Source organism: Emiliania huxleyi (assembly GCF_000372725.1).
Source record: "Emiliania huxleyi CCMP1516 unplaced genomic scaffold EMIHUscaffold_265, whole genome shotgun sequence".
Classification (NCBI taxonomy): domain Eukaryota; phylum Haptophyta; order Isochrysidales; family Noelaerhabdaceae; genus Emiliania; species Emiliania huxleyi.
In genome coordinates this window covers 138001-162157 of record NW_005200049.1, presented here as the reverse complement: position 1 = coordinate 162157, position 24157 = coordinate 138001, and the positions used below count along the sequence as shown (strand labels likewise).

General features: G+C 66.5%; 7 protein-coding genes across 7 annotated transcripts in view; 3 read left to right on the top strand and 4 right to left on the bottom strand.

The window, feature by feature from the left end:
- Positions 1-1096: 1096 nt before the first annotated feature.
- Positions 1097-2242, bottom strand: EMIHUDRAFT_443809 (hypothetical protein). The gene is made up of 3 exons (XM_005777191.1): positions 1603-2242; positions 1452-1455; positions 1097-1167 (listed from the first exon to the last, which is right to left on the bottom strand). The coding sequence occupies exon 1, from the start codon at positions 2036-2038 to the stop codon at positions 1805-1807; it is 234 nt and encodes a 77-aa protein (XP_005777248.1). The 5' UTR covers positions 2039-2242; the 3' UTR covers positions 1097-1167; positions 1452-1455; positions 1603-1804.
- Positions 2243-3525: 1283 nt separating this feature from the next.
- EMIHUDRAFT_457707 (hypothetical protein) lies at positions 3526-4933 on the top strand (the record flags this gene model as incomplete). Its single annotated transcript, XM_005777190.1, has 4 exons — positions 3526-4177; positions 4340-4499; positions 4571-4683; positions 4758-4933. Coding segments are annotated over exons 1-4 (1026 nt in total), but the record flags the coding sequence as incomplete, so codon positions are not given.
- A 7465-nt stretch (positions 4934-12398) lies between these two features.
- On the top strand, positions 12399-14914 carry EMIHUDRAFT_238329 (hypothetical protein; the record flags this gene model as incomplete). Its single annotated transcript, XM_005777189.1, has 5 exons — positions 12399-12488; positions 12563-12589; positions 12667-12932; positions 13000-13263; positions 14857-14914. The coding sequence occupies 5 exons, from the start codon at positions 12399-12401 to the stop codon at positions 14912-14914; spliced, it is 705 nt and encodes a 234-aa protein (XP_005777246.1).
- A 17-nt stretch (positions 14915-14931) lies between these two features.
- On the bottom strand, positions 14932-16758 carry EMIHUDRAFT_457706 (hypothetical protein; the record flags this gene model as incomplete). The annotated part of the gene is made up of 8 exons (XM_005777188.1): positions 14932-15301; positions 15357-15457; positions 15646-15741; positions 15866-15911; positions 15987-16159; positions 16203-16424; positions 16554-16611; positions 16700-16758. 8 exons carry the CDS (start codon positions 16756-16758, stop codon positions 15010-15012), a joined length of 1047 nt encoding a protein of 348 aa, XP_005777245.1. The 3' UTR covers positions 14932-15009.
- Positions 16759-17701: 943 nt separating this feature from the next.
- Positions 17702-18837, bottom strand: EMIHUDRAFT_457705 (hypothetical protein; the record flags this gene model as incomplete). The annotated part of the gene is made up of 2 exons (XM_005777187.1): positions 17702-18667; positions 18748-18837. Coding segments are annotated over 2 exons (475 nt in total), but the record flags the coding sequence as incomplete, so codon positions are not given.
- Positions 18838-20020: 1183 nt separating this feature from the next.
- Positions 20021-21024, bottom strand: EMIHUDRAFT_443806 (hypothetical protein). The gene is made up of 3 exons (XM_005777186.1): positions 20673-21024; positions 20317-20601; positions 20021-20236 (listed from the first exon to the last, which is right to left on the bottom strand). Exons 1-3 carry the CDS (start codon positions 20925-20927, stop codon positions 20039-20041), a joined length of 738 nt encoding a protein of 245 aa, XP_005777243.1. The 5' UTR covers positions 20928-21024; the 3' UTR covers positions 20021-20038.
- A 2543-nt stretch (positions 21025-23567) lies between these two features.
- EMIHUDRAFT_443805 (hypothetical protein) overlaps positions 23568-24157 on the top strand; it is a 1569-nt gene continuing 979 nt past the window's right edge. Inside the window, exons 1-2 of the mRNA XM_005777185.1 lie at positions 23568-23776; positions 23901-24157. Of these exons, the coding sequence (XP_005777242.1) occupies positions 23616-23776; positions 23901-24157 (418 nt within the window). The 5' untranslated portion in view covers positions 23568-23615. The remainder of the gene's footprint in view (positions 23777-23900) is intronic.

The following is a 24157-nucleotide window of genomic DNA, read 5'->3' as shown; positions in this document are numbered from 1 at the left end:
ACGGGCAGCACAGGCAGCAGCAGAGCTGGCGGTCCGTCTCCCCGCCCGCTTAGCAAGTCGGCCCATGCGTCACGGCCGGGACGGGCCAGGAGCCGCCCGGCTCGACGAGATCGACGAAGAGGACGAAGACGAGGACGAAGACGAGGAGAGGACTACTCGAACTTGGACGAGGACTCAGGCGAGGCGCAGGACTCGGAGATCGGGCAGGGAAGCGAGGACCATGACTAGGTGACACGAGGAGTAGATGATGTGACACAGGTAGACCGCATTCGCGCTGTCTGCTCACTTCTGCCGCCCGACCCTTTCGCCCGCCCACCACTTGCGAGCACAAATCTCACACTTCCACTGCCCTCGCCACAGGCGGCGACGGACGGACATCCAAGGCTCGAACGGCGGCAGCGGCTCAACGGCCGCCGGCGGCCGTCGTGCGTTTGCTTTCGCCATACGCGGCCCCCGGCGTCTGCTCTGGTTTGCCGGGGCGGGGGGGAGGACTCTCATTTGCGGACTGTTGGGCTTCTCTGTGTTGAACTGGCGCTTGTCGCGAACCCCACCAGTCTGGCCGAGCGGCACGCTGCCGCTGGGGGCGTGAGGAGGCCGTGGGGGACGGCGGCGGACCCCATTCTTCGATATAGAATGGGCGCTCACCGCGGCCCGTCTGCTGCTGAAAATGTGGCGTGTTGGGGCTCTCCTGTGTGACTCCTCTGGCTCGCCGCGTTAAAGTGGCGCCTGTGTGTGACCAGCCTCAACCCCGGCAAGCGCCCCCCGGCCGCTGGGGCTGCGAGGCGGCCGGGTGAGCGCGCGCGAGACGCCATTCTACATTATAGGATGCCATTCTATAATATAGAACGGCCAGGTAGGGCTGAGACCGCAAGGGCGCGGACTGGCGCGGACTGGCACACACTGCTTGAAGAATTCAACAAACAGAACTCTCTCTCACCGACACAGGTTCGACACAGGTAGGAATTCCTACCAAAAGGAGCACAGCAGACGGCAACCCCTTAGGTAGGCGCCGTCGAAGAGACCGGCCCACCCTGCTTGAAGAAACGCGGCTTGATACGATCTCGACGACCCCCTTCCCAACCCACCGACCGAACGACTCGAACGAACAGCAGCGTCCTTGACCTTGTCCTCCCTGGCGTAGCGATACTCTCGCCGCCATAGGACGGTATGCGGCGGTCGCCGCCCACCACCCTTCCCCCCCTAGTATGCCAGCGACCCGTGGTCCCCTGCCCCCAGGAAAGAGAATGTCAGAAGTTCCTCGTCGTCCTCGCAGGAGTCGCTTATTAGGCGGCTCCCGAGGTGAGGTGTACCTTGAGGAAAAAGAAAGAAACCATACCAAAGAGGGATCTGCGTTTGGGGGGGCGACTGGCGACGGCAAAAATGCAAGCCCCGCCCCTGGCATCTGTGTTATGAGAAAGGAATCGACGGAAAGAAAATAAATAAAAGAAGAAAAGGCCGCACGATTGACACGCCTCAGCGATTGCCTTTTGGAGGCGCCCGAGCGAACCGTCCTGGACACGATGGCGGCTCTGTGCAGTCCGTGCGTGTCCACAACCGACACGGCGGCGGAGCGCGACTCACGCACGGCTCGCTTCAAGCTCCGTGCAGTCCGCGCTGCGCGTGCGCGCCCCGTCTGGTATCGCATCAGCCCGACGTGCCGCGAGTTTGGAGTGACGTCACAGGAGCTGCGCGACTGGATCAAAGACAGAGACGAGCTCGAGATGCTGTGTATGCTCGAGGCATGCCTCGACGCTGTCGCGCTTGAGAGTCAGTCGCCCGATTCGCCGAGGTGCATCAGTTGGCCTCACAACAGCACGGGGACGGAGGCTCCCGCCTCTGAGACTGGGCCTCCGCCGCCCATGTGGTCGAATGAGCCCCAGACGTGTCTGGCGAAGCTCTCGGCGCGGCAGACGGACTTCTGGCTCGATCCGCTCGAAGAGCTGTCGGGAGAGAACTCGTGGTCAACATGCCGGATGGCGGTGCGGGCCGCGTGAGAGAGTGTCCGCTTGGAGTGTCCGATTGAGGCAGCCACAGCCATGTGGCCTGTGCCGTCGTGTTCAGTCGTTCAATGTCCAATGAGACGTCTACTATCTGTTGAGTACGTTCAGCATTAGCCCTAGGTCGGAGAGTCTCAGGTTGTCAGGAGAGGATAACGATGAGTCGCGGTGTGGAGAGATGTGCGTTATGAGATCAGAGATGGCTCTCGTCCTCACTACGAGTAGAGCCGCGCCGCGCACGGCGCAGGCGGGGGTAGGGACCGGGGTCGGGGAACGTAAACGAGTGTTTCGCATTGTTTGGCATTGCTAAAAATCTCTCTCTCTTGTTCGACCGTGCCTGGTACCAAGACCGATCTCACTTACATACACAGTTACTCGCCAGACGTCCTGTACTCTCCCACCCGAAACCGGTAAGACGCTGTCGTGAGCCAGCCGCTCTTGCGGCAGCCGCCAGCGGAGGCCGAGGGCGAGTCGACCGCCAGGCCGCACGATGGATGGCGCTGCAACCGCGCACCGCGGCGGCTGCTTGCTGGCGAGGGCAGCAGCGGCGCGAGGCGGCAGCGAAATCGGACCCGATTGGGGTCTGCACGCACACCTCCGCCCCCGCGAATAGAGTGTGTGTGTAGGCGTTTTGAAATAAGCTGTGGGCCGCTGTTTTCACGGTGCTCAGACTGCCCCCCGGTTAAGATCTCGTGCAAAACTCTTTTTCCCACCTTCAAGTACACCCCCAAGACTTCCCCAAACCGCCCAGGATGAGCTCCTGAGGTGCCAGTCCGCCCGAGATATGACCGGTTGAAGTTGGGGTTCCACGGTCAGGATGGAGGTGCCGAACTGGATGGGGGTCAGCCAGGGAGGCTGTTGTGGCGCACCGGACCGCCCCCCAGCACCGTGCCCCACCCAACTGCATCCATGGGAGTCACAAACGGTGCTGCACTCGCGGCTGCAAGCACTCACGACACTCAAACCCACCACCTGCCTCCTACCCTGTACGAGGAGCCATTTCACCCGTGCAACATCTGCACAGGTGTACCGCCGACGCTCAAGCGCCCGGCCCCTACTAGAGTAGTCTTGGGGGACCCACAAACGACCAATACATCCACTCGGGGCTGCAGCATGTGTCCGGGGGGGGCATCCCCGTGAAGCAGTCAGCAGGTGCCGGACACGGCGTTGGCCGTCTTGGACCGAGATCAGGGCGCAACTGCCTACCTCGTGGGGCTGAAGGACCGTCATGGGGTCGGCTTTGATGCTGCCAATCAGTCGGGTCGATAGGTGGCGCCCCGGCGAGATGCATTGCGGGTGCTTGGCGTCGCCTGCTTGAGTGGCCTGAACGCACTCGCGGGAGCCAGAGAGCAAAGGTGTGCGCAAATTGAGGCTTCTGAGCGAGTCCAGGCAAGCCACAGGACCGGCCATGTGCGTGGGTAGTCGAGCGGTGGCCGGAGGAAGCCTCCAGTAGTGCCTCTCAGTTCGGCACCTCGGTCTCGACCACGACCAGACTGCGAGCGGCCCACAGCTTATCAAGGCGGCGGCGCCGAGTTTGGCCGCAGGCCGAGTCGGCGCTACCTCTCCGTGGTATAGCTCTTCGCGCGCTCTGCGCTGCAATCATGCGTGCCGCCTCTGCTCTGCTCCTCCTCGCGAGCACCGCCGGCCAGCAAATGGTAGCGCCCGGCGGAGTGACGCCCTACTCGGGCGGCGGCGGCGGCGGCGGCCCGCGCTTTGGCGGGTACGTGCGGCTCTCTGAGCCCGTACTCGGCTTCTTTGTGACGGGAAGCAGCATCGACCCGATGAATGGAGTCTTCGGCCCGCGGCTGGACTCCGCCGCAGCGACGAGCGCCCTGCCACCCTCGCTGGCCTCCACCGTCGGGCACGGCGCCTACCCGCACAGCCACAGCGGGTGGACGCTCGCGCACGTGCAGAAGCCCGGCGGCAGAGACCACGAATGGGTGCTCTTCGACGCAAACTTCCGCGAGCGGTTCGCCTGCCCCGGAGACTCGCTGATCCCCTCCTCTGGGCGGCGCTGGTCCCACCTGCATCGTGTCTCCCGCGTGCCGCCTTCCGAGGCGGAGGCGGCGGCAGCGAAGACGGGCGGCACCGAAGGCGGCGGCGGCGGCGGCGGCGCGGCGGCGGGCGGCGGCGCAGTGCGGGTCGCGGCGGAGGACGACGAAGACGAGCTCCCTTGGCAGGTCCTTTCCGACATAGTTCCGAGACCGCTCCGAGACAGCTCCGAGACCGCTCCGAGACAGCTCCGAGACCGCTCCGAGACAGCTCCGAGACCGCTCCGAGACAGCTCCGAGATAGTTCCGAGACAGTCCCGAACGGCTCCGGAGGACGAGCCGCCGTGGCAGGTGATTGGGCTGCGAGACGCCGCGAGGCTCGAGTCGCTGCGGAAGGAGGCCGAGGCGCACCGCGCAGCGACGGCCGCCGCGGCCGAACGCCGAGCGGCGCGGCTGATGCTTTCTGGCGCGGCGGCGCCGCCGCCTCCCACGGGCACCGCCCCGCACGCGGGTGGCGAGGACGACACATATTCCGCCGCGGCCGGCGTGGCCCCAAGACGACCCGAGGTTGTCCGAGATCAGGCGCCGAGGACGAGATGCCGGCCGCGGCGGCGGCGGACGCGAGCGCGGCGCGGGAGGCGCTATCGGCGGACCAGGCCGAGAGCGCGGCCGAGCTGTTCGAGAGAGCCGCACGGGTGAGCTGGCGGCGGGCGGCGAGGTTGGCCGAGATTGCGCCGAGACGCGAGTCGAGACGAGGTCGGGTGTGTAGGCGAGCGGCGGGTGGGCGGCCGCGGCGATGCAGCTGCGGCGCGCGCAGAGCCTGCGCCGGCTGGGCGCCGCGCGCTTCGACGCGGCGGAGGCGGCGCTCGGCACGGCGCTGCGCGCGTACCCAAACTACTCCGCCGCGCTGCTCGAGCGCGCGCTGCTGATGATGGACGCGTGGAGGTGGAGGATGGAGCGACCCCCGCCGAGCCGAGATCTCTCGAATCTCTCTCTCAAAATCTCTGATGATTCGAGATTGGCCGAGCTTGGCCGAGCTTGCCCGAGCTTGCCCGAGCTCTGTAGGCCGGACGAAGCGCTGTCGTCGCTCGAGCGGCTCGATTCGCTGCAGAGGGACGACGAGGCGATCCTCGGCTGGCTGGTGCGCTGGGGAGATGTGGGGAGATGTGGGGAGATATGAAGAGGTACGAGGCGCTCCTCGGCTGGCTCGTGCGCGCACCCGGCGCAGAGGCCACGCCTGCTGGCTCACAGCACATGCGTTGCCCGGCGGCGGCTGGTGCACGAGCGGCGATGGTGTCGCCCGCCCGCCAAGCCGCGCGTGGGCAGCGCAGAGGCAGCGCGAGCAGCCACGACATGGCGCGGTAGCAGCGCCGCGCCCAGTGCACCAGCGGCGGCGGCAGCTCGGCAGCACGTGCAGCGACACCCCGCAGGCGGAGAGACAAGGCGAGTGTGAAGAGCGGAGGTGGGGTCTCCGCTCGCACAGGTGCGCGCGCACGTGCAGCGGGAGCGGCTCAGCCTCGCGGCGAACGCCGAGACACAGGCGCGGAGGGACAAGGCGAGGCTGGAGGCGGCGCCGCCGGCGACGCCCGGCTGCGAGGTGGCCGAGGTGGGGCCGTTTCTCTCGCCGCGCGGGCGCGCAGCAGGCGGCGGCGCAGGAGGCGCCGCCGCCGACGCTGGAGCCGCCGCAGCGGCGAAGGAGCACTGCTGCCTCGCGGACCCCGCGGCGGTGTGGGGAGATGTGGGGAGACATGGACATGGGGAGAGATGGGGAGAGACGGGGAGAAGGGGCACTGCTGTCTCGCGGACCCCGCGGCGGTGTGCCCCCGTAGCTCTCCGAACGCGTCGCCCCTCTGAGAGGCCAGCTGCCCGCTTGTTCTGGGAGTGTGAGAGGGACTGCTCGGCCACCCCTTGCACCGGGTGGCACTGCTTTTGGTCCGAGAGGCAGCCGCACCGCCAGTCGGGCGCCTCGTAGTCGTGGTTGCCTCTCCTCACGCAACACACACCGCCTCACACGCGGTGGCGGGTTCGGCTGGGGGAAGAGCGCGCTTGCAGCGGCATCTCCGCTGCTGGGACTCTCTGATGGCGTTCATTCAACTTCTCATCTCACGCACCTCTCCCGCCTCCTCTCCGCCTCTGTCACACACACCTCTCTATCTCTCGCGGCGTGTCGAGCCGCGCACAGGCGAGATATGGGGAGATGTGTGTGTGTGTGTGTGTGTGTGTGTGTGTGTGTGTGTGTGTGTGTGTGTGTGTGTGTGTGTGTGTGTGTGTGTGCTCGGCCACCCGCCCCCGCCCCGGGGACGCGCCTGGCAGACCTACAGACCGCCGCACCGGGAGTCCCCTACTGAGACACGTCCCAGGACACGCCGTGTGGACGTGTCGTGGACGTGTCCCTCAGGTCTGCCCCGAGGTGGTCGACAAGCTCAACTGGGAGGACGGCCACGCGTACGGCGACGCGTTCCGTGTGCGGCAGGACGGCCCTAGGCTCACGGTGACGCGCATCGACGCAAAGGCCGCCGAGGGGGGCGGCGGCTGGGGCATGCCCCTCCGCTTCCGCTGCTGCGTCCCCCCGCACTCGCCCGCGGCCGTGGCGGCCGCGGCGGCGGCGGAGGAGGAGCGGCGCATCGCGCTGGGCAGGGCGGAGGCGGCGGTGGCCGACGCTGCAGCCGACGCGCGCGGGCACTACTGGCGGTTGGGCGTGCCGGTTGACTTCTCGGCGCAGGAGATCACACACGCACCTCTCCCGCCCCCTCTCCGCCTCTCCGGCCGTATTCATCGACTCTCTCACCACACGCGCGTGGCTTCGCGGCGCAGGAGCTGAAGCGGGCCTACCGCCAGCTGAGCTTGCGGCTCCACCCCGACCGTGCGGGCGGCTCGACCGAGGTGATGGCGGCGGTCTCGCCGAGATGACCCGAGATCGACCGAGGTTGAGCGAGGTTGTCCGAGCTCTGCAGGCGATGGCGGCGGTCGCCGCCGCGCACGACTGCCTCGCCGACGCGGCGTGCAGGCGCGCCTTCGACGAGGGCGCGCAGCTCGAGCGGCGGCAGGGGCAGGGGCCGCTCGCGCAGGCCGTCGAGCGGCACTACCGGCCGGAGCGGTTCCCGCACGAGCCGTTCGGCGACCCGTTTGCGCACGCGCGCGGCGGCGAGGAGCGGCGGCAGCGCGCCGACGCGCGGAGGCGGGAGCAGGCGGCGAGCGGAGTGGCCGCATCACCGCTGCCCGAGGCGGCGGAGGCCGAGGCGGCAAAGGAGGAGCTGTGAGCGAGGTCGTTGGGGTCGAGAAGGCCGCGACGCGCAGGCTGTAGATGGCCCGACGTGGGCGGTGAGCGGGGGGAGGCTGGGCATTGCACTTGTCAGCGCTCCGTACAGCGGCGCGGTCTTGCCCCCTAGGGTCGTGTGTGCTGGCTTATTGATGATATTATTGCGGTCTCGGAGACCCACCCCGAGAACACATGCCCTGGCCGACGGGTCGGACAACAAAAAAATAAAAAAAGCGAATCGAGAGTATACCGACGTCGGTATACGTAGTGCTAGCCAGCCCAGCCGCGACCTCACGGCGGCACAGACGCTGCCGGAGTACTCCACGTCGGCGTGTGCGCGCAGCACCTAGTGGTGTGTTGGTGTGACTGAGCCTGTGGTGGGGGCGACGGCTTCTGCAGAAGCCGTCGCCCGCGCCTTGCCTGTCGCGTGAATCGTGCTGGTCGGTTTGAATTACCTCTCCATTCCAATCCGCGACGCTCAGACTAGTCCGCCAACTTGTTCTCGAGACACGGGCGTACGCGCATCCGAGCCCGCGCCGAGCGCGCACATGCCATCCTGGTAACGAGCACAGGACCGTGGTAAACCTAACCCCCCCCGCTCCCAAACCAGATTGGTTGGACGCAGGTAGGTAGGTAGGTAGAAAGGTGAAGAACAGCCAGGCTCGGACTGGACACCAACGCGGTATGGGTGGACGCTGGACAGATGATAGGTAGGTAGGTAGAAAGGTGAAGAACAGCCAGGCTCGGACTGGAGGCTTGTTGTGCGAGTATAAGGGACAAAAGCGTCGAAAATGTCCCAAAAAGCGTGTCTCGAGTTTGTGGCAGCCCCACAGCCGGCGCGCGCCGCCAGGAAGCACCACTCGCGTGTCGGCCGCACTCCCTGGCACCCAGGGAGTGCGGCCGACCGACCAGACCGAGTAGGCTCGATGCCGCGCTCGCTGTGGGGCTGCCACAAAGTCGCCGCCGAGCGTGCCACCGACGGTGTCCCGGCGGAGGTGGTGGAGTTTGAGACCTGAGGCTGCGGAGGTGACGCCTGAGGTACCGGCCCGTGCACGGCGACTCAGCCGGCGACCGCCACGGGCTCAGACGAGATTTGTCGACACGTTCCGGCTCAGCTTCACCGTGGTCATCGGGCGTCTGTCGACGTCAGGACCACCCATACAGCTCGCGGGTTTGAGGTCGCAAGAGCCAAGATGGTGGCGTTTGGACATCCCAGCCATCACTCAAGACAGCCTGTGGGTGATGGCGGGACGGCGCAGTGTTTGTGGCACTCGGCAGTAGGCACCCGCGGCACGGCCCCGCTGTCGGCTCTCGCGGGCTGCGGAACCGGCCCCAGAAGGGGACGGTCCGGGCGAGTGTGGCAGCTCCTGCGCTAGTGTGGGCACCCTCTATCATAGCACTACTGATCCTGGTCATTAGAGCTGCCAGGGATAGCGTCAGGAGCCGGTAGGAGTCAAAACCCCTCATATTTGAGACATCGTGGCCCATATACTCGCACAACGAGCCTGGACACCAACGCGAGATGAGACGACGGAGGTAGGTAGGTAGAAAGGTGAAGAACAGCCAGGCTCGGACTGGACACCAACGCGGTATGGGTGGACGCTGGACAGATGATGACGACACGCACGAGCGACACACAGACACAAAAGGCTCACAAGACACACAGCCAGCTGGCTGCCACACACCCTGAGTTGGCGTACACATAACTCAAGGCCATATCCTCCCTGTCGCCCCCCCCAGCACTCCAAGGTGCCAAGAGAAACAAACAAGAGCACAACAAACAACAGACGACAGGAAGTGACATGTGAGGCTAGAGCAGCACGACGCAAACCCGGCAAAAGAAACACGGAAACCACGAGCTGCACCTCCGACCGGCGGAAACACACACCACCAAGCGGTGCTTTCACATGCACATGCAGGCGCTCGTCGAGCGTGTGAGAGTGGCCGAGGCCGGCGGCACACCGATCGCACGCCAGGATGCGGACGACGTTCGCACGCTCCTGGGCCGCATGGACGCGCTGCTCGCAAACGACGTCCCCACGGCGCGGAGGCATTCTGGCGCGCAGGCGGTATCCGAGGAGCTGAGCTCCGAAGTTTTCGGCTCGCGAGACTCTGTGGAAGTCATCCTGGGCCACATGGGCCTGCGCGAGATGCACGCCAACGCGTCAGTGAGTCGGGTATGGGCAGCATGCATCCCGCACGTCTTCCACAGTTGGGAGGGAACGGAGCAGTGGCGTGGAGCGTGGACGCGTGGTGGCTGCGGACCGGCGGTGGTCGACGACTGCACGGCGCTGGCCGACCCTGCTGCTGCCGCGGCTTTGCATCCGCCGTCTGATGCAGCTCGGGCTCGCCTCGTCCGGATCCTCGGTGCTGCGACACTGACGGCGCCGCTGCCGCTGAGCCGGTACCGTATCCACCGCCTCCTCCTTGGGTGGCTCATCTTCTCAAATGACGCCACCCCGCACGCGCAGACAGTCGCGGCAGCGCAGGCGGCGCTGATGCAAGTGGCGGAGGTCCGACCACCTGTCGGCTCGAGGCCCGTGCTCCAAGAGACTCTGCGGCCCCTTCTCATACACCTTACAACTCCTCGGTGCCTCGAGGAAATGCACACCATGGCAGCAGTTGACCGGACAGTGGGTGTGCTGAGCAAACTGTTCAATGTGAGCTTGGCCGACAAGCTGCTCTCTCACTTGGAGGAGATGCCTCGCTTCCAAGGCTACCTCGCGCTGCCCGCCTCCGAGCGGATTGCCGTCGCCGTGCACCTTTTGCACGCAATCGCACAATTGCACTCGCTGCTCGATGAGCCGCGTGTGGTGCGCCTCATCACTGCCATCCGCCGCGTCCCGCGCCCTACCACCCTCGCGCTGGTCGACCGCATCAACGAGGCGCTCCTCCAGTGCCTCAGGAAACTCCCAGGATCCCCTGCCGCAGCTGCAGCCATCGTGGAGATATCGTGACAGCGCATGTTAGATCGTTCACGACGAATAGAGTCCTGTCCGCTGTGTCTGTCCGTTGACCAACGCGCGGCCGAATAAGGACATCACTCTGTCGGCCCCGTGAACCTTCACGGGCGTCTGCTGTCACACATTTTCCAAAAAGAAAACCGACAGAACACAAGAGAAGGGCGAGGATATTTTCGTGGTCGCGAATTCTTCTTTCTGAGCTTCGCGGGTCATTCAGTACCCTCGCATTTGCATTTGCGCAGGACAACAAGGTGGCGTGGACATCGCGAAAAACGAAAACGAAATTTACAACAAAACTCCCTCGCACAGGTACACCACGGGAGCCGCCTAAGCGACTCCTGCGAGATATACCTTTTCTGTATATTGGTGCCGAATGACCAAACTAGCATGAGCGCCGCTGGCCCTCCTTGAGGGCGGCGGTCAGCGCCTTGCAGCCCTCGTCGCCAATCTCGTTGAGCGAGAGAGAGAGCTCCTCTCAAGCCGCGGCGCTGCCCCCTCCTTCAGGGCGGCGGCCAGCGCCTTGCAGCCCTCGTCGCCAATCTCGTTGAGCTGGAGAACGACCTTCTTGAGCTGCGGCGCCGCCCCGCTCGCGAGGACCTCCGCCAGCTGCGCCGCCTCCGCGTCGCCCCAGCCGAGGTTGCTGAAGCTCAGCATGGTCGCCTTGCCAAACTGCTCCTCGAAGGCGTCCTCGTACAGCCGCTTCACGAGCGGCTTGTCGTCCTTGCCGTTGGTGAAGCTCTTCGTCTCCAGCTCCGCCGCGAAGGCAGACGGCAGCAGCGGAGGGCGCCGGCCGCCGTCCTGGGTGCAGTCGGTGACGAGGCTGGCGTAGTCGTATTCCTTGCCGTCGCGCATCAAGCCGAGGTCGAGTGAGAGGTCGCTTTCCTTGGTCAGGCTCGCCCAGGCGTTCTCGGCGGAGCACCACAGCCGCGGTCAAAGTACTCGGCCACGTTGGTGCCCTCTGCCTGGGCCTCCGCCTTGTGGCCGTCCGGGAAGGAGGTCAGCCGCAGCACGTATGTGTGCGGGTGGGAGTAGAGCGTGCCGAGGCAGCCCAGCCCCTGCTTGAAGAGCGCGTTCTGCTCATCGGTGCGCAGGACGCCGTCGACAGGGTTGGGGTGCTGTTGCAGCGAGCCGAAGTCCCAAAAGACGCCGAGCCGTTGCTTCACCATCGCTGAGCAGGGCCTTGAGCGCCCTTGCGACGCGGGAGAGGTTGGCTCCGATCGGGTCGGGGTGGTCCTTGGTCAGCCACGGGTAGGAGAGCACGGCGACGGGTAGGCCGTAAGGCGTGATGGGAAGCCAGTCCACACGCTCGCAGATCGCCTCGACGAGGTCGGCGAGGGAGAGGAAGGCCTCTTTGGGCAGCGCCTGGCGGTGAGAGAGGACGCCCCCCGCCTCGGCGTGGCTGATGATCCACTGCGCGTCGAGGAGGGCGAAGGCGCCGCTCGCGAGGACCGGCTCCAGGTCGCCGCCGCCGCGCTTGCGCCACAGCTCCAGCGGCTCCTCGGTCCAAGCCTCGACGCGGCTGGAGAAGCAGCCATCGTTACAAAATCATCCCCGATTTTTGCCCATTATATCTGAAGCTATCTTACAAGTCCCATTATATCTGAAGCTATCTTACAAGTGATCTGTGATCTGTAAGGGTCCGCCCGCGGGCGCATTTTGTATACCGAGGCGGTGCCCGGTGCCGAACCTGTCGGACCTTAAGACAGCATTGTAGATCCCTGGGCGAGGGTGATGGAGAGGGCGGTCTGTCGGCGCGCTAAACCGTAACCCGCCGAAGTATCTAGATACCATACAGTAGGATTCTCCCCTAACCTCAAGGCCAGGCCTGGGCAAAGAAACCAGCACCTCATCAGGCTTCCCTGAGCGTCACAGCTCGGTGATCGCGCCAACCGGACACCACTGTAACGTTGGCGCGTCGACGAGAGGAGGCCGTGTGCTCCACGGGCCTGCCTGATTGATGGAGAGGTTGATGTGCGTTGGTGGATGACCAGGCGGTGCGCCTCGGCCGACGGCGAGAAGGACGAAACCATATCGGGCGCGGGTCAAGGCTGTGGAGCTCGGTACGTCGGGTGCGAGTTGGCGCCCCGGGGGGCTGTGGTTTCATGTGCAAGTTTGCGTCACGTCGACTTCTCCGATCGGTTCGCCGCCCGATTTCGCATTCGAATTGTCGCGGCGTTCCGCCCTCTTTATGTTTGTGATTTCAAACTTTACGACTATCGCGGTGGTCTCTCTCGTGTGGACCAAGACGCGGCGCAGCATCGTGCTGCTCAGCGACGGCGTGCCTGCCCCGGACCTCGCCCCGTTCCGGCGGCTTGGCGTGCGGCTCTCGTGCGGCTTGCGCCTCCACCAGAGGGCCTCGACAAGGCGCACAAGCGGCACGTGACTTTCGCAAAGGCGTGCGGCACCGGCGTACCCTCGCCCTCGCCCTCCCCCTTCCCGTGATACCACCCACACAGACTGAAGGGGGCGCGATGATACCCATGATACCCACCCACACTGCCTTCCGGCTCGCCCTTCCGGCTCAACGCTCACCCACGCTGACCTGTCTCGCTGTCCAGCTCGACGCGTGGAGCCTCGAGTACGACAAGGTCGTCTCCTTGGACACGGACATCGTGCGGCGCAACATCGACCACCTCTTCAGCGTCTCCACGCCGGCCGCGGCACTAGACTCAAAATGGGGGTTCAACGCTTTAAGGCGCACCGCGGCGACGCGCGGCGGCCGGTGGCGGGTCCGTCGCCGAGCCGGACTTCCCCTCGAGCTCGCCCCGCTACTGGCCCCCGAACGCGAGCACCGCCGACGGGATGCTGGTGCTCACGCCGAGCCGCGACGTATACGAGGCGATGCGCCGCGCGGCGGCCTTTACGCGCTCTTACGACAGCGGGGACCAGGGCTTCCTCGCCGCCTTCTTCGCCTCCCGCAACGTGGCCTGGTACGAGCTGCCGCGCCGGTACCACCTCGGCTGGTGCGTCCAGCCCGACGAGGTGCAGGAGGCGTACATCTGGCACCCCTTCCCGCGGCGGATCCACGCGCTCGAGGATGAGGTCGAAAAGAGGTTGAGGGAGGCGGGCCTCGTTGGGGAGTAGTGAGCAAAGCTGCGCTGATGTTGTGGTTGTCGCGGGAATTTTTCTTTTGAGAGCGCCTTCGTTCTTCACCAGTAGTTTTTCTTTCTCGCGATGTCCACCCCGCCGCGTCGCCGCTCGCGCCGCCTCGCCTCCGCCTCCACCGCCGCCCCCTCGCCAGACGCGCCGCCGCCCGCCCGCCTCCTCGACCTCCCCAGGGAGCTCCTCGAGCGCGTCCTCTCCCGCTTCGACAGCCCCGCCGATATCGCTCGCGTCGCGGCCGTCTCGCTGCTCTTCCACGCCTCGCTTGCGGAGCAGGGCATCCGCTTGTGGGCGCAAGGGCGCGGCTTCGAGCTGCCGGCGCAGCCAGAGGGCGAGAGCTGCGCCTTGCGGTGGCTGTGCTATTATGCGCTGCTGCGCGAGTCCAACCCGCCGGCGAGGGCGGCGGCAGGCAATACGCACAGCGTCTTCATCGACGGCGAGGGGCGGCTCTCGTCGTGCGGCTCTGCGCCGCCTTTCTATCCAGGACTACTCGGGCACGGTGAGGGGGTGACGCGGCTCAACACGACGACTCTCCTCCCCTCCTCCCCGCTGGGCGACGAGCGTGCTGCGAGCGTGTCGGCTGGAGTCTACCACAACCTCGCCATCACCGCCGACGGCTCCGTCTGGAGCTGGGGCTATGGAGACTCTGGCCGCCTGGGCCACGGCGACGGGCAACACCAGTGGCAGCCGAAGAAGGTCGAGGCCTTTGCTGGCCAGCGCGTCGTCGCTGTGTCGGCTCGAGGCCAGCACAGCCTCGCCATCACCGCCGATGGCGCTGTCTGGAGCTGGGGCTGGGGAGGGCAAGGCCGGTTGGGCCACGGCGACCAGCAGGAGCAACTGCTGCCGAAGAAGGCTGAGGCCTTGGCGGGGCGGCGCGTCGTCGCCGTCTCGGCAGGAGGCGAGCACAGCCTCGCCATCACCGCCGATGGCGCTGTCTGGAGCTGGGGCTCGGGAATATTCGGCCGCCTGGGCCACGGCGACGAGCAGTTCCAGCTGCTGCCGAAGAAGATTGAGGCCTTTACTGGCCAGCGCGTCGTCGCTGTGTGTGCGGGGATCGTCCACAGCCTCGCCATCACCGCCGATGGCGCCCTCTGGAGCTGGGGCGGTGGAGCCGATGGCAAGCTGGGCCACGGCGACAGGCAGGACCAGCTGCTGCCGAAGAAGATCGAGGCCTTGGCTGACCAGCGCGTCGTCGCCGTGTCGGCTGGAGGCAGTCACAGCCTCGCCCTCACCGCCAACGGCGCTGTGTGGAGCTGGGGCGGCGGATACTGTGGCAAGCTGGGCCACGGCGACGCGCAGGGCCAGCGGCAGCCGCAGCAGGTCGAGGCCTTTGCTGGCCAGCGCGTCGTCGCTGTGTCGGCGGGCGAGCAGCACAACCTAGCAATCACCGCCGACGGCGCCGTGTTTACCTGGGGCAAGGGCGAGGACGGCTGCCTGGGCCACGGGGAGGACCTGTCAAACCAGCTGCTGCCCAAGAAGATCGAAGGCGTGGGCGCTTGAGCAGTGAGGAGGGGTCGTGAAGGCGGCCGGTCGGACGTTCTGAGGGTAAAATTTCCCTTTGGTTTCGAGTTCTATGGCAACGTGAATTCCTTCTTTTTGTGAGGTGTGATCCCCCTGAGTGACCAGAACATGTATAGTAAGAGTACATCGGCTCGAAAACGGGGCCTGCCTTCTACTGTGGACCCGCACGCCGCCTCTCACGCTCTCACCGTGGCCACGCACGCCTCACCGGCCACCCAAGCCGGCTCATCAGCACGTGGGGGAGGAAGGGTCACACAAGACGACTGGGCGACACCCCGACACCCCGACTGGCGCGCATGCGGCCGCCGTGCGCCCGCCGTGTGGTGAGCACTACTACAGAGGCGGTGCGTACCAGCCTCGTGGAACGGCACAGTACAGCCGGCGATCGTGCACGGGCTCCACGCGTCTGCCCGCCTAGCTGAAGAGCGCGAGGCAGCGGCACTCGATGCTCCTGCGCGGCGGCGCGGCCGCCTCGCCGCCGCCGCCCGTGTCGCCGAGTGCGGTGTGGAAGACGAAGCGGGGCCCCTCGAGTGGCGCAGTGCCGTCGTACGTGTAGAAGAGCAGCGCCTCCTCGTGCCGCATGTGCGGGTAGTAGTACCAGGCGTGCCGCTCGGAGAAGCCAACCTGCGGGGACGCGCCGCGGAGGGCGGGGCCAGCTCGGCGCGTCGAGGGGCCTCCTTCCTCGGTGCCAAGGCGGCCCCGTGCTGTTGGAGCCAACGAGCGAGATCTAGCCGAGATGTGTCTGAGATGAGTCCGAGATATAGCCGAGATTTAGCCGAGATTTAGCCGAGATATAGCCGAGTAGCCGCAACCCCGTTGTTGAAGCCGACGAGGGGCGGCTCGGCCTCGTCCATCACCAGCGCGTACGTGAACGTGTCCTCGGCTGCGACCGTGGACGCGTCCAGGACCTGTGCAAGCAGGAGCGCGTAGCCGAGCACCCGCTGAGCAGGGCAGGAAGAGAGGATGCACACGCGGGCCAGACCTCTCGTGGGCTACAAACGTACAAACGTACTGCATCTAGTGCCGCCGCACGGCTAGCGGCTGCGCGCGCACTGGCTGCTCGGCGTCGATCGAGCGCCTAGCTCGTTGACATTGCATCGGCCGTGATCGTCTGCAGGGCAGCGCGGTGCGCTCGCTGGCGACGCAACGGCACCACACGTTGACGATCGACCAGCGCCGGTGCGCGATCTCGCGCTCTGACACCACGCCCGCCTCCGCCAGCTCACGGAGCTTGCGAGGACCGTTCTCTGGTGTGTAGTCGGCGTGCACGCGCTGCACCGCACCGTGCGCCTTTGCCTCGGCGGCGTTGCGCGCGCCGCCGCTCTCCTACAACAGTGATGATCTGTCATGGCTTGATGATATCATACACGTAAGACCACTCCTCGCCACTCTCCTTGTTAAGCGCGCTCGAGTCGCGGCGCATGTGCTGAAAGACAAACACGTCCTCCGCGCCACAGGCCGCTCGGACCAGCTCTGCCGTCTCCGGGTAGTACTGCGATCGGATCAGGTCGTCGTTGTAAAAGTCGACCACGGCTGACGGCCAGTGGCGAAGCTCGAAGCCACTGCGGCGGAGCGTCAGCGGCGATGCTGCCTGCCGCGCGTCGCGAACCTCGAGCGTGCGTGGGTCCTCCTCATCGTGCAGCGTTGAGCTGTCACCTGGGAGGAGGGATGATGGTGACGAGAGGCTGTGGAGTCATGCATGAACCCACGCGCAGCACACAGAGGCAGTGTAGAGCAAAGGCGGTGTGGAGGAGCGACAGCGCACCCCGCCATGGCTCCTGTGGGAAGATGCCGCCGATCTTCTCCCAGTGCGCTGGTGTGACGACACGTCCGTTCTGTGTGCCACGAGGCGGCCGAGCAGGGTACGTGAGCCGCGTAACGACTGGCCGCGCGAGCGAGCTGAGTGAGCGACGACCAAGAACCATGCGTGCGAGTGTATGATGATGTGGGGGAACAGAGTTCAAAGAAGAATTTAGAGAACACAAGTCCCCTCACAGCACACAGGCTCGACACAGGTGCGAACTGGCACGTGCTAGAAGAATTCTTAAAAAACAAGCCTCTCTCACAGCACACGGGCTAGTGAGAGACTGCCAGTGAGAAGCCGGAGGAAGGTCGCTAGTCGAGAGAGATCGCCAGTGGAATAGGGAGTCCACCGTGCTGCGAACCTGTCGCTGTCCCTTTTGTCAGTAGCAGGAGAACTAGGAGAGCGCAACCAGTAGGAGGCCCGCGCCTGCCCCCGTGCCGCCGGGTGCAACTTTGTCCTATACGAGAGGGGAATCCCTGGGACCCTGTCGTGTGGGTGAACCCTGCCCAGCCCCCCTCCGTGTCGCGATGCGCTCCCCGCTCCCGTTCCCCTGTGTCCCTGATCGTCCTTACAAGATCCTGCTCGCGCAGGTGGGGTCCCACCTCTAGGAACGGGAGTCGCTGTGAACGCAAAAGCGGACGCATCCAGCCCGTCCCCAACATGCACGTCGCCGACCGGATGCCTACATAATGCCACTCGGGACGCACCTCTACTACCTATCTGCGCTGACGGTGGTGAGAGGCTTGGTCAGCAATTACAGGCAGACCCAACACCGATCGTGCGGTCCCCGGCGCGAGCGTCCATCGCTGGCTGGAGCGGAGCCCGTCGTCCTCGGGTCCTCCTTCGCTGGACTTTTCACGGCATCCGTGCTCGTTGACCAGGGATGGCGCGTAACTCTGATCGAGAAAGACGCGCTCGAAGCAGACGCGGGGGGCGTGGACAGCGACGCAGTGCAGCGGCGGCTGAGGGGTAGAATCGGTGTGCCGCAGGCTCGCCACCTGCACACCCTGCTCGCCAGTGGGGCGCGTGCGGCAGAGGAAATTCTACCAGGGGTGCTCGACGACCTGGTTGCGGCGGGCGGCGAGCGCATCGACTTCTGCGCGGCGGGATCTGTCAAGTCAAACATGGGAGGCATGTGGCGCGAGAGCAGCCTCGCCGCGGGTGAGGGCATCGGCACGATCTTGGCAAGCAGGCCGCTCATCGAACATACGGTTCGCCGCCGAGCGCTGGAGAAGCAGCTCATATCGCTGCGCAGCGGTGAGAGAGTAGCCGGTCTCCTCGGCGGGAATGTGACCGGTGTGCGCCTTTCTACCGGGGAAGAGATCACGAGTGAGCTCACTGTCGATGCCAGCGGCCGCGGCTCTCGGTCGTGGTACGTACGTGGACGCTCGCGTCACCTACGCAGACGCGCTGTGCGGCCTCCGCCCGGGTACATTGCGGCCTCGGGCTGGCGAGTGCATGGACATAAACGCGGTCAAACTCACACGATACACACAAGAAAGAGAGCGCAAGTACGGCTCCTACCTACCTGGGTGCTCTCGACGGTATCTACCCGGTCCCACATAAGAGGAGTATCTGTCTCAGTCTCCTTGATACACCTCCTCAGCTGTACATCGTCTGCGTGCGCAGCAGTAGCCGCGGCCTGTCACCAGAGCCACCACCTGCGCGGTGCAACACCTGCAGGTTGTCCCACAGCAGCAAGTCCCCCTCGCACCACGCGTGGTCGTATGCGAAGCCCGACTCCTCGAGGCGCGACCACACGCTGGCGTTCGTCGCCCAGTGCAAGCGCGAGCGAGCGTCGTACAGGCCCTCCGGGTTGAGCGGCAAGTACAAGCACTCCTCGCCCGTCCGCGGGTGGGGCTGGAGCGCCGGGTGGACGTGCGGCATGCCGAGCGGCGTGATGTCCGCATCGGGCGCGCCCGCAAAGTCGGAGATGCAGTCGGCCGAGACGGTGAGCGTCGAGTGCGCCAGTGCCGCCAGCTCGTCGAGCGAGAAGACGCCGGCGGGCGCCGCGCCGGCGCGGATCGCGCCTGCATGGGTACATTCGGGGAAGGGTCCGGGGAAGGCTCCGAGAAGCTTCCCAGATGCGGCCCGCGGGCGCGGATCTCACCCGTGGAGTCGAGGAAGCGTGTGGCGCCGCCGACGTCGGGAACGACCTTGGCGTGCAGCGCGTTGAGCACGGCGTTGCGCGGCGGCGCGTAGAAGTTGCCGTCGTGATGCCTAGGCAGTGTCTAGGGAGTGTCTAGGGAGTGTCTAGGAAGTGTCCAGGAGGTTGCCGACATGGTGCCAATACTCTGCAAACTTCATGCCGCGCACCAGCAGCTCCGGCGCCGTCGAGGTGTCTGCCGCGCTCTCCGCGCCGGGCCGGAGGTTGCCCACGCGGCAGACCTACGGCAGAGCCGGGGCAGAGCCGGGGCTCAGGGTCAGGGTCAGGGTCAGGGCCAGGGTCAGGGTCAGGGTTACCTGCGGCAGAGCCGGGGCTCAGGCCCAGGGTCAGGGTCAGGGTCAGGGTCAGGGTCAGGGTCAGGGTCAGGGTCAGGGTCAGGGCCAGGGTCAGGGTCAGGGTCAGGGCCAGGGTCAGGGTTACCTGCGGCAGAGCCGGGTCCCGCATGCCCTCGAAGAAGCAGGGTGGGAGGGTGAGCGGCTCCCCGACGCGGTGCGCGAGGCGCAGCATCGCGGCGGCGTCGAGCGCCTGCGCCTCCACACACACGACGCCGTGCCGCCACACGGCGTCGAGGACCGCAGCCAAGGTGTCGCCCTCCACGTCGGCGAGGCTCGCGCCACCCAAATTGATGCGCAAGCCGAGCTGCCGCGCAGCCGCCGCACCGCCGGCCAGCGTGGTGGCGATCGGGGGCGGCGGTCGCGGCGGCTGTAGCGGCGGCGGCGGCTGTCGCGGCGGCGGCGGCTGCAGCGGCGGTGGCGGCTTCGGCGGCGGCGCTGGAGGTGGCTCACACGCCGCAGACCAGCCGCTCCCGCCTGCGCCACCAAAGCAGACCCGGAGGTCGAAGACGTCGGGTCTGCCAGAGTGGCCGGGCGGGTCGAACCAAAACTTGGAGAGCGGGATGCGGCCGAGGTCGACCTCCGCGGTGAGGATCGCCTCGCGACCGCTCACGGGGCCGGCAATGTGCCTGGCATGCCAACCAGAGATCAGCGGAGATCAGCGGAGATCAGCCGAGATCAGCCGAGATCAGCGGAGATCAGCCGAGGTCACGCGCACCGCCCGTCGGGTGCGATGATCGACGAGCAGCCGGAGAGCGCCTGCGGGTCTCGATCCAGCTCGGAGGCGAGCCTACAGTGCGGGTACACCAGAGTCAGGGCGGGAGCACGGGACCGCCGCAGTACGTTTCACCGCGCGAATACAGGCATGCAAGTAGAGCGAACAAAAGTTGAATACGCGTCCTCTAGGTTTCGTACTCCCCATCTAGGGAGGCGAGCTCGGCCGTGTCGTAAAGGGCTGCGCGCGCGGCGTCATCGAGCAGAGCGGTGGCGTTGAGGACGAAGCACTGACCCTCCGCCGCGTAGTGCCGCACGGCCGCATCGACGCGCTCCGCAAACGGCCGCCCTTCCATTCGTGGGTCGGGGTACGAGGCGACGTGCACCTAAGAGTGGAACACCAAAGAAGTGCAGATGGCGCCACTGCAGAGAGGGCGCCCCTGCCGCGTCTGGCGGCAAGCCCCGCCTGCTCCTGCTGGCTCTGCATGGTGTACCGGGCGAGGGCGAGGTTGTGCTCTCCACAGATCAGACCGCCGACGCGGCCAGCAGTTTCGCCCGTGTCAAACACGCGCAGCCCCGACCCGTCGCCCTCGCCCCAAATGAGCCGCTCGGCGCTCGTGGGCTTGAGCTTCCGTCGCCGTCCCAGGAGGGTGCCGTCGGCTCCCACAAAGACCTGGGAGTTGAAAAGGCTGCCGCCGTCTCGCTCCGTCACGCCCATCACCACGACGCATCCCGCCTTTCGCGCAGCAACCTGTGGCGTTGGAAGGAGAGGGATGGCAGTGGGAGTGATATGGACGGGCGTCACTGCGAGACCATTCGTTCCTGTATCATGGAAATCTCTGGGCCGTCGAGCGAGACCGCGCACTCGGTCAGCTGCTGGTAGAAACGCATGTTGCGTCGCACGCCGTGATGCCACACGCCGTAGGGAAACGCGGGAATGAAGGACTCGGGGAAGGCGACAATGCGTGCTCCCTGCTGTGAAGCCTCGTGGATGAGGCGGCATGCCTTCTTTGTCGTCGCCGCACGGTCCATCCAGACCGGCGCGGCCTGCACGACAGCGGCGACGAAGCGTGCCATATTGGAAGGCGGCGGCGGCGGCACAGGCTGGCGGCGGCAGCGGAAGGCGTAGGCGGCGACGGGGTTGGGAACACGGCACGCTCGTCGCCTTCAGGAGGCCACAGCGACAAGCGAGTGAGGGGAACCAGGAAAAAGAAATCGCGGCGGTCTCGCATCTCTCGCCACTCTCGGATACGTTCTCAGGTAGCGAATAGGCATGTGGGCGACGCGGCAACACAGAGCCTTGCACCCTTTCGCCATTTCTCAACCCTGCTCCGGCGCACACGCCTCGACCTTCTTGGGCAGCAGCTGGTTCGACAGGTCCTCTCCGTGGCCTAGGTAGCCGGCCTCGCCCTTGCCCCAGGTAAAGACGGCGCCGTCGGCGGTGATGGCGAGGCTGTGGTATCCTCCACCCGACACAGCGACGACGCGCTGGCCAGCAAAGGCCTCGATCTTCTTGGGCAGCAGCTGGTACTGCTGGTTGCCGTGGCCCAACCGGCCTTCGCCTCCACGGCCCCAGCTCCAGACGGCGCCGTCGGCGGTGAGGGCGAGGCTATGGTGGGCTCCAGACGATACGGCGACGACGCGCTGGCCAGCAAAAGCCTCGGCCTTCTTCGGCAGCAGCTGATTCTGCGTGTCGCCGTGGCCCAGCTGGCCAGAGGATGCACGGCCCCAGCTCCAGACACCGCCGTTGGCGGTGAGGGCGAGGCTGTGCTGGGCTCCAGCCGACACGGCGACGACGCGCTGGCCAGCAAAAGCCTCGGCCTTCTTCGGCAGCAGCTGGATCTGCTCGTCGCCGTGGCCCAAGCGGCCAAAGCCTCCACCGCCCCAGCTCCAGACGGCGCCGTCGGCGGTGATGGCGAGGCTGTGGTTGTCTCCAGCCGACACAGCGACGACGCGCTGCCCCCCGAAGGCCTCAACCTTCTTGGGCAGCAGCTGGTTCTGCTCGTCGCCGTGGCCCAACTTGCCAGAGGCTCCACCGCCCCAGCTCCAGACGGAGCCGTCGGCGGTGATGACGATGGTATGCACGGTTCCCGCCGCCACGGCGACAACGCGCTGGCCAACCAAGGCCTCGACCTTCTTGGGCAGCAGCTGGTGCTGCATGTCGCCGTGGCCCAACCGGCCTTCGTGTCTACGGCCCCAGCTCCAGACGGCGCCGTTGGCGGTCAGGGCGAGGCTGTGGTAGACTGCAGCCGAAACGCTCACGGCGCGCTCGCCGCCCAGCGGAGAAGGGAGGCGGGTCGGCTTGTTGAGCTGCGGCACGCCCTCGCCGTGGCCGAGTACCCCTGGGCTGAACCACGGCGCAGAGCCGCACGACGAGAGCCGCCCCTCGCCGTCGATGAAGACGCTGTGCGTATTGCCTGCCGCAGCCCTCGCCGGCGGGTTGGACTCGTGCAGCAGCGCAGAATAGCACAGCCACCGCACGGCGCAGCTCTCGCCCTCTGGCTTCGCCGGCAGCTCGAAGCCGCGCTCTTGCGCCCACAAGCGGATGCCCTGCTCCGCGAGCGAGGCGTGGAAGAGCAGCGAGACGGCCGCGACGCGAGCGATGTCGAGGGGGCTGTCGAAGCGGGAGAGGACGCGCTCGAGGAGCTCCCTGGGGAGGTCGAGGAGGCGGGCGGGCGGCGGCGCGTCTGGCGAGGGGGCGGCGGTGGTGGCGGAGGCGAGGCGGCGCGAGCGGCGGCGCGGCGGGGTGGGCATCGCCAAGAAAAGAATTCGGGGTGGTTTTCTTCTTTTGGTGAGGCCACGGGATTGGCAGCGGGCGAGGCGGCGGCCGTCGGAACGCTGGGTGGGGAGGGCGGCTGCCCTCGCTCGCTGCCTGATCCTGGACGTGCCCACGTCGTGACTGTCGGAGGTAATTCGCTCGAGCTCGTCTCGGGCGTGGCCGGCACGCCGTTCTCTTCTTTTGGTGAGGCCACGGGATTGGCGGCGGGCGGGGCGGCGGCCGTCGGAACGCCGGCGGGGGCGGTGCTCGAGCGAGCGGGCGCGAAGGCCGGGCGAGGCGGCGGGCGCGCGGGCGGGGCGGCGGGCGAGGTGGCTGGCGTCGTGTGCGCGCGTCGGGGAGGCGGCGCGGGTGGCAGGCGCAGGCGCGGGTGGGGATTGGGCGAGGGGCGGAGCCGGGAGCGGCTCGCGGGTTGGTCCGGTGGGGGGGGCGGGGCGGGGCGGGGCGGGGTGGATCGGGTCGGGTCGGGTTGGGGCGGGGTTGCTCGGGTCGGGGGGGGGCGGGGTTGTGGGGTGGGGTGGGGATGTCGGGGTGGAGAGTGGGTGGAGGCGGAGGCGGCATGGGAAGCTGCCGCGAGCCGCCTTGCCCCCTCGGGCGTCAGCGGCGCGCTTGCGCCCCCGCAGGTGTCTTTCGCGGGGGACCGAGCCAAGCGCCAGAAAGTGGAGACTTCCGGGAACCTTCTCTTATCAGAGACCTCGGGAGGGCAGCATGGCTTCACAGTGTACGCTGACGGCCCGCACCGGCAGGGAGGCGGCGCTGACCGCCTCCCCCGCCTGGAGATCGTGCAGCTCCTGTGGTGCGGGCGACGGCTTCTGAGGAAGCCGTCGCCCGCGCCTCGCCTGTCGCGTGAATCGTGTCGTGCGACCGCCTTTTGTTGTATAATTCTTTTTCTACAGAGAGTTATTGTTTAAATTCTTTTTCTATCTTCCGCCACGTCACTTCCCGCTTAGTCACGACGCACTCCGTCTACTGCCGTCGTACACCACACAATGCGCTCGCTGCTTCGCTCGCTCCTCGTCCTAGCCCTCGCCACTCGTGCGGCCGCCGCCGCGTTTCCCGAGGAGGAGGACGTCGTCGTGCTCGACACGAAAAACTTTGACGCGTTCATCTCCACGAACCCGCTCGCGTTGGTCGAGTTTTATGCTCCCTGGTGCGCGGACACTCGCCTTGGTCGCGCACCGCTGCCTCCTTGCCGTTGCCTCCTCGACCGCTGCAACCTTGCCGCTGCCTCCACCGTCGTCACCGCCGCTGCGACCCCAGGACATCGCGCTTAGGTGCGGACACTGCAAAGAGCTCGCGCCCAAGTGGGCCGAGGCGGCCGCCAAGTCGAAGAAGCTCGACACACCTGTGCCACTCGCCAAACTTGACGCCGACGCCCACGGCGACCTCGCTGGCCGCTTTGGCGTGAGCGGCTACCCGACGCTCAAGCTCTTCAGAAACGGGGTGGCCGAGGACTACAGCGGCGGACGGGAGGCGGATCAGATCGTCGCCGCGCTGCAGAAGATCGCCTCCTTTGTCCCGCCCTCGCAGC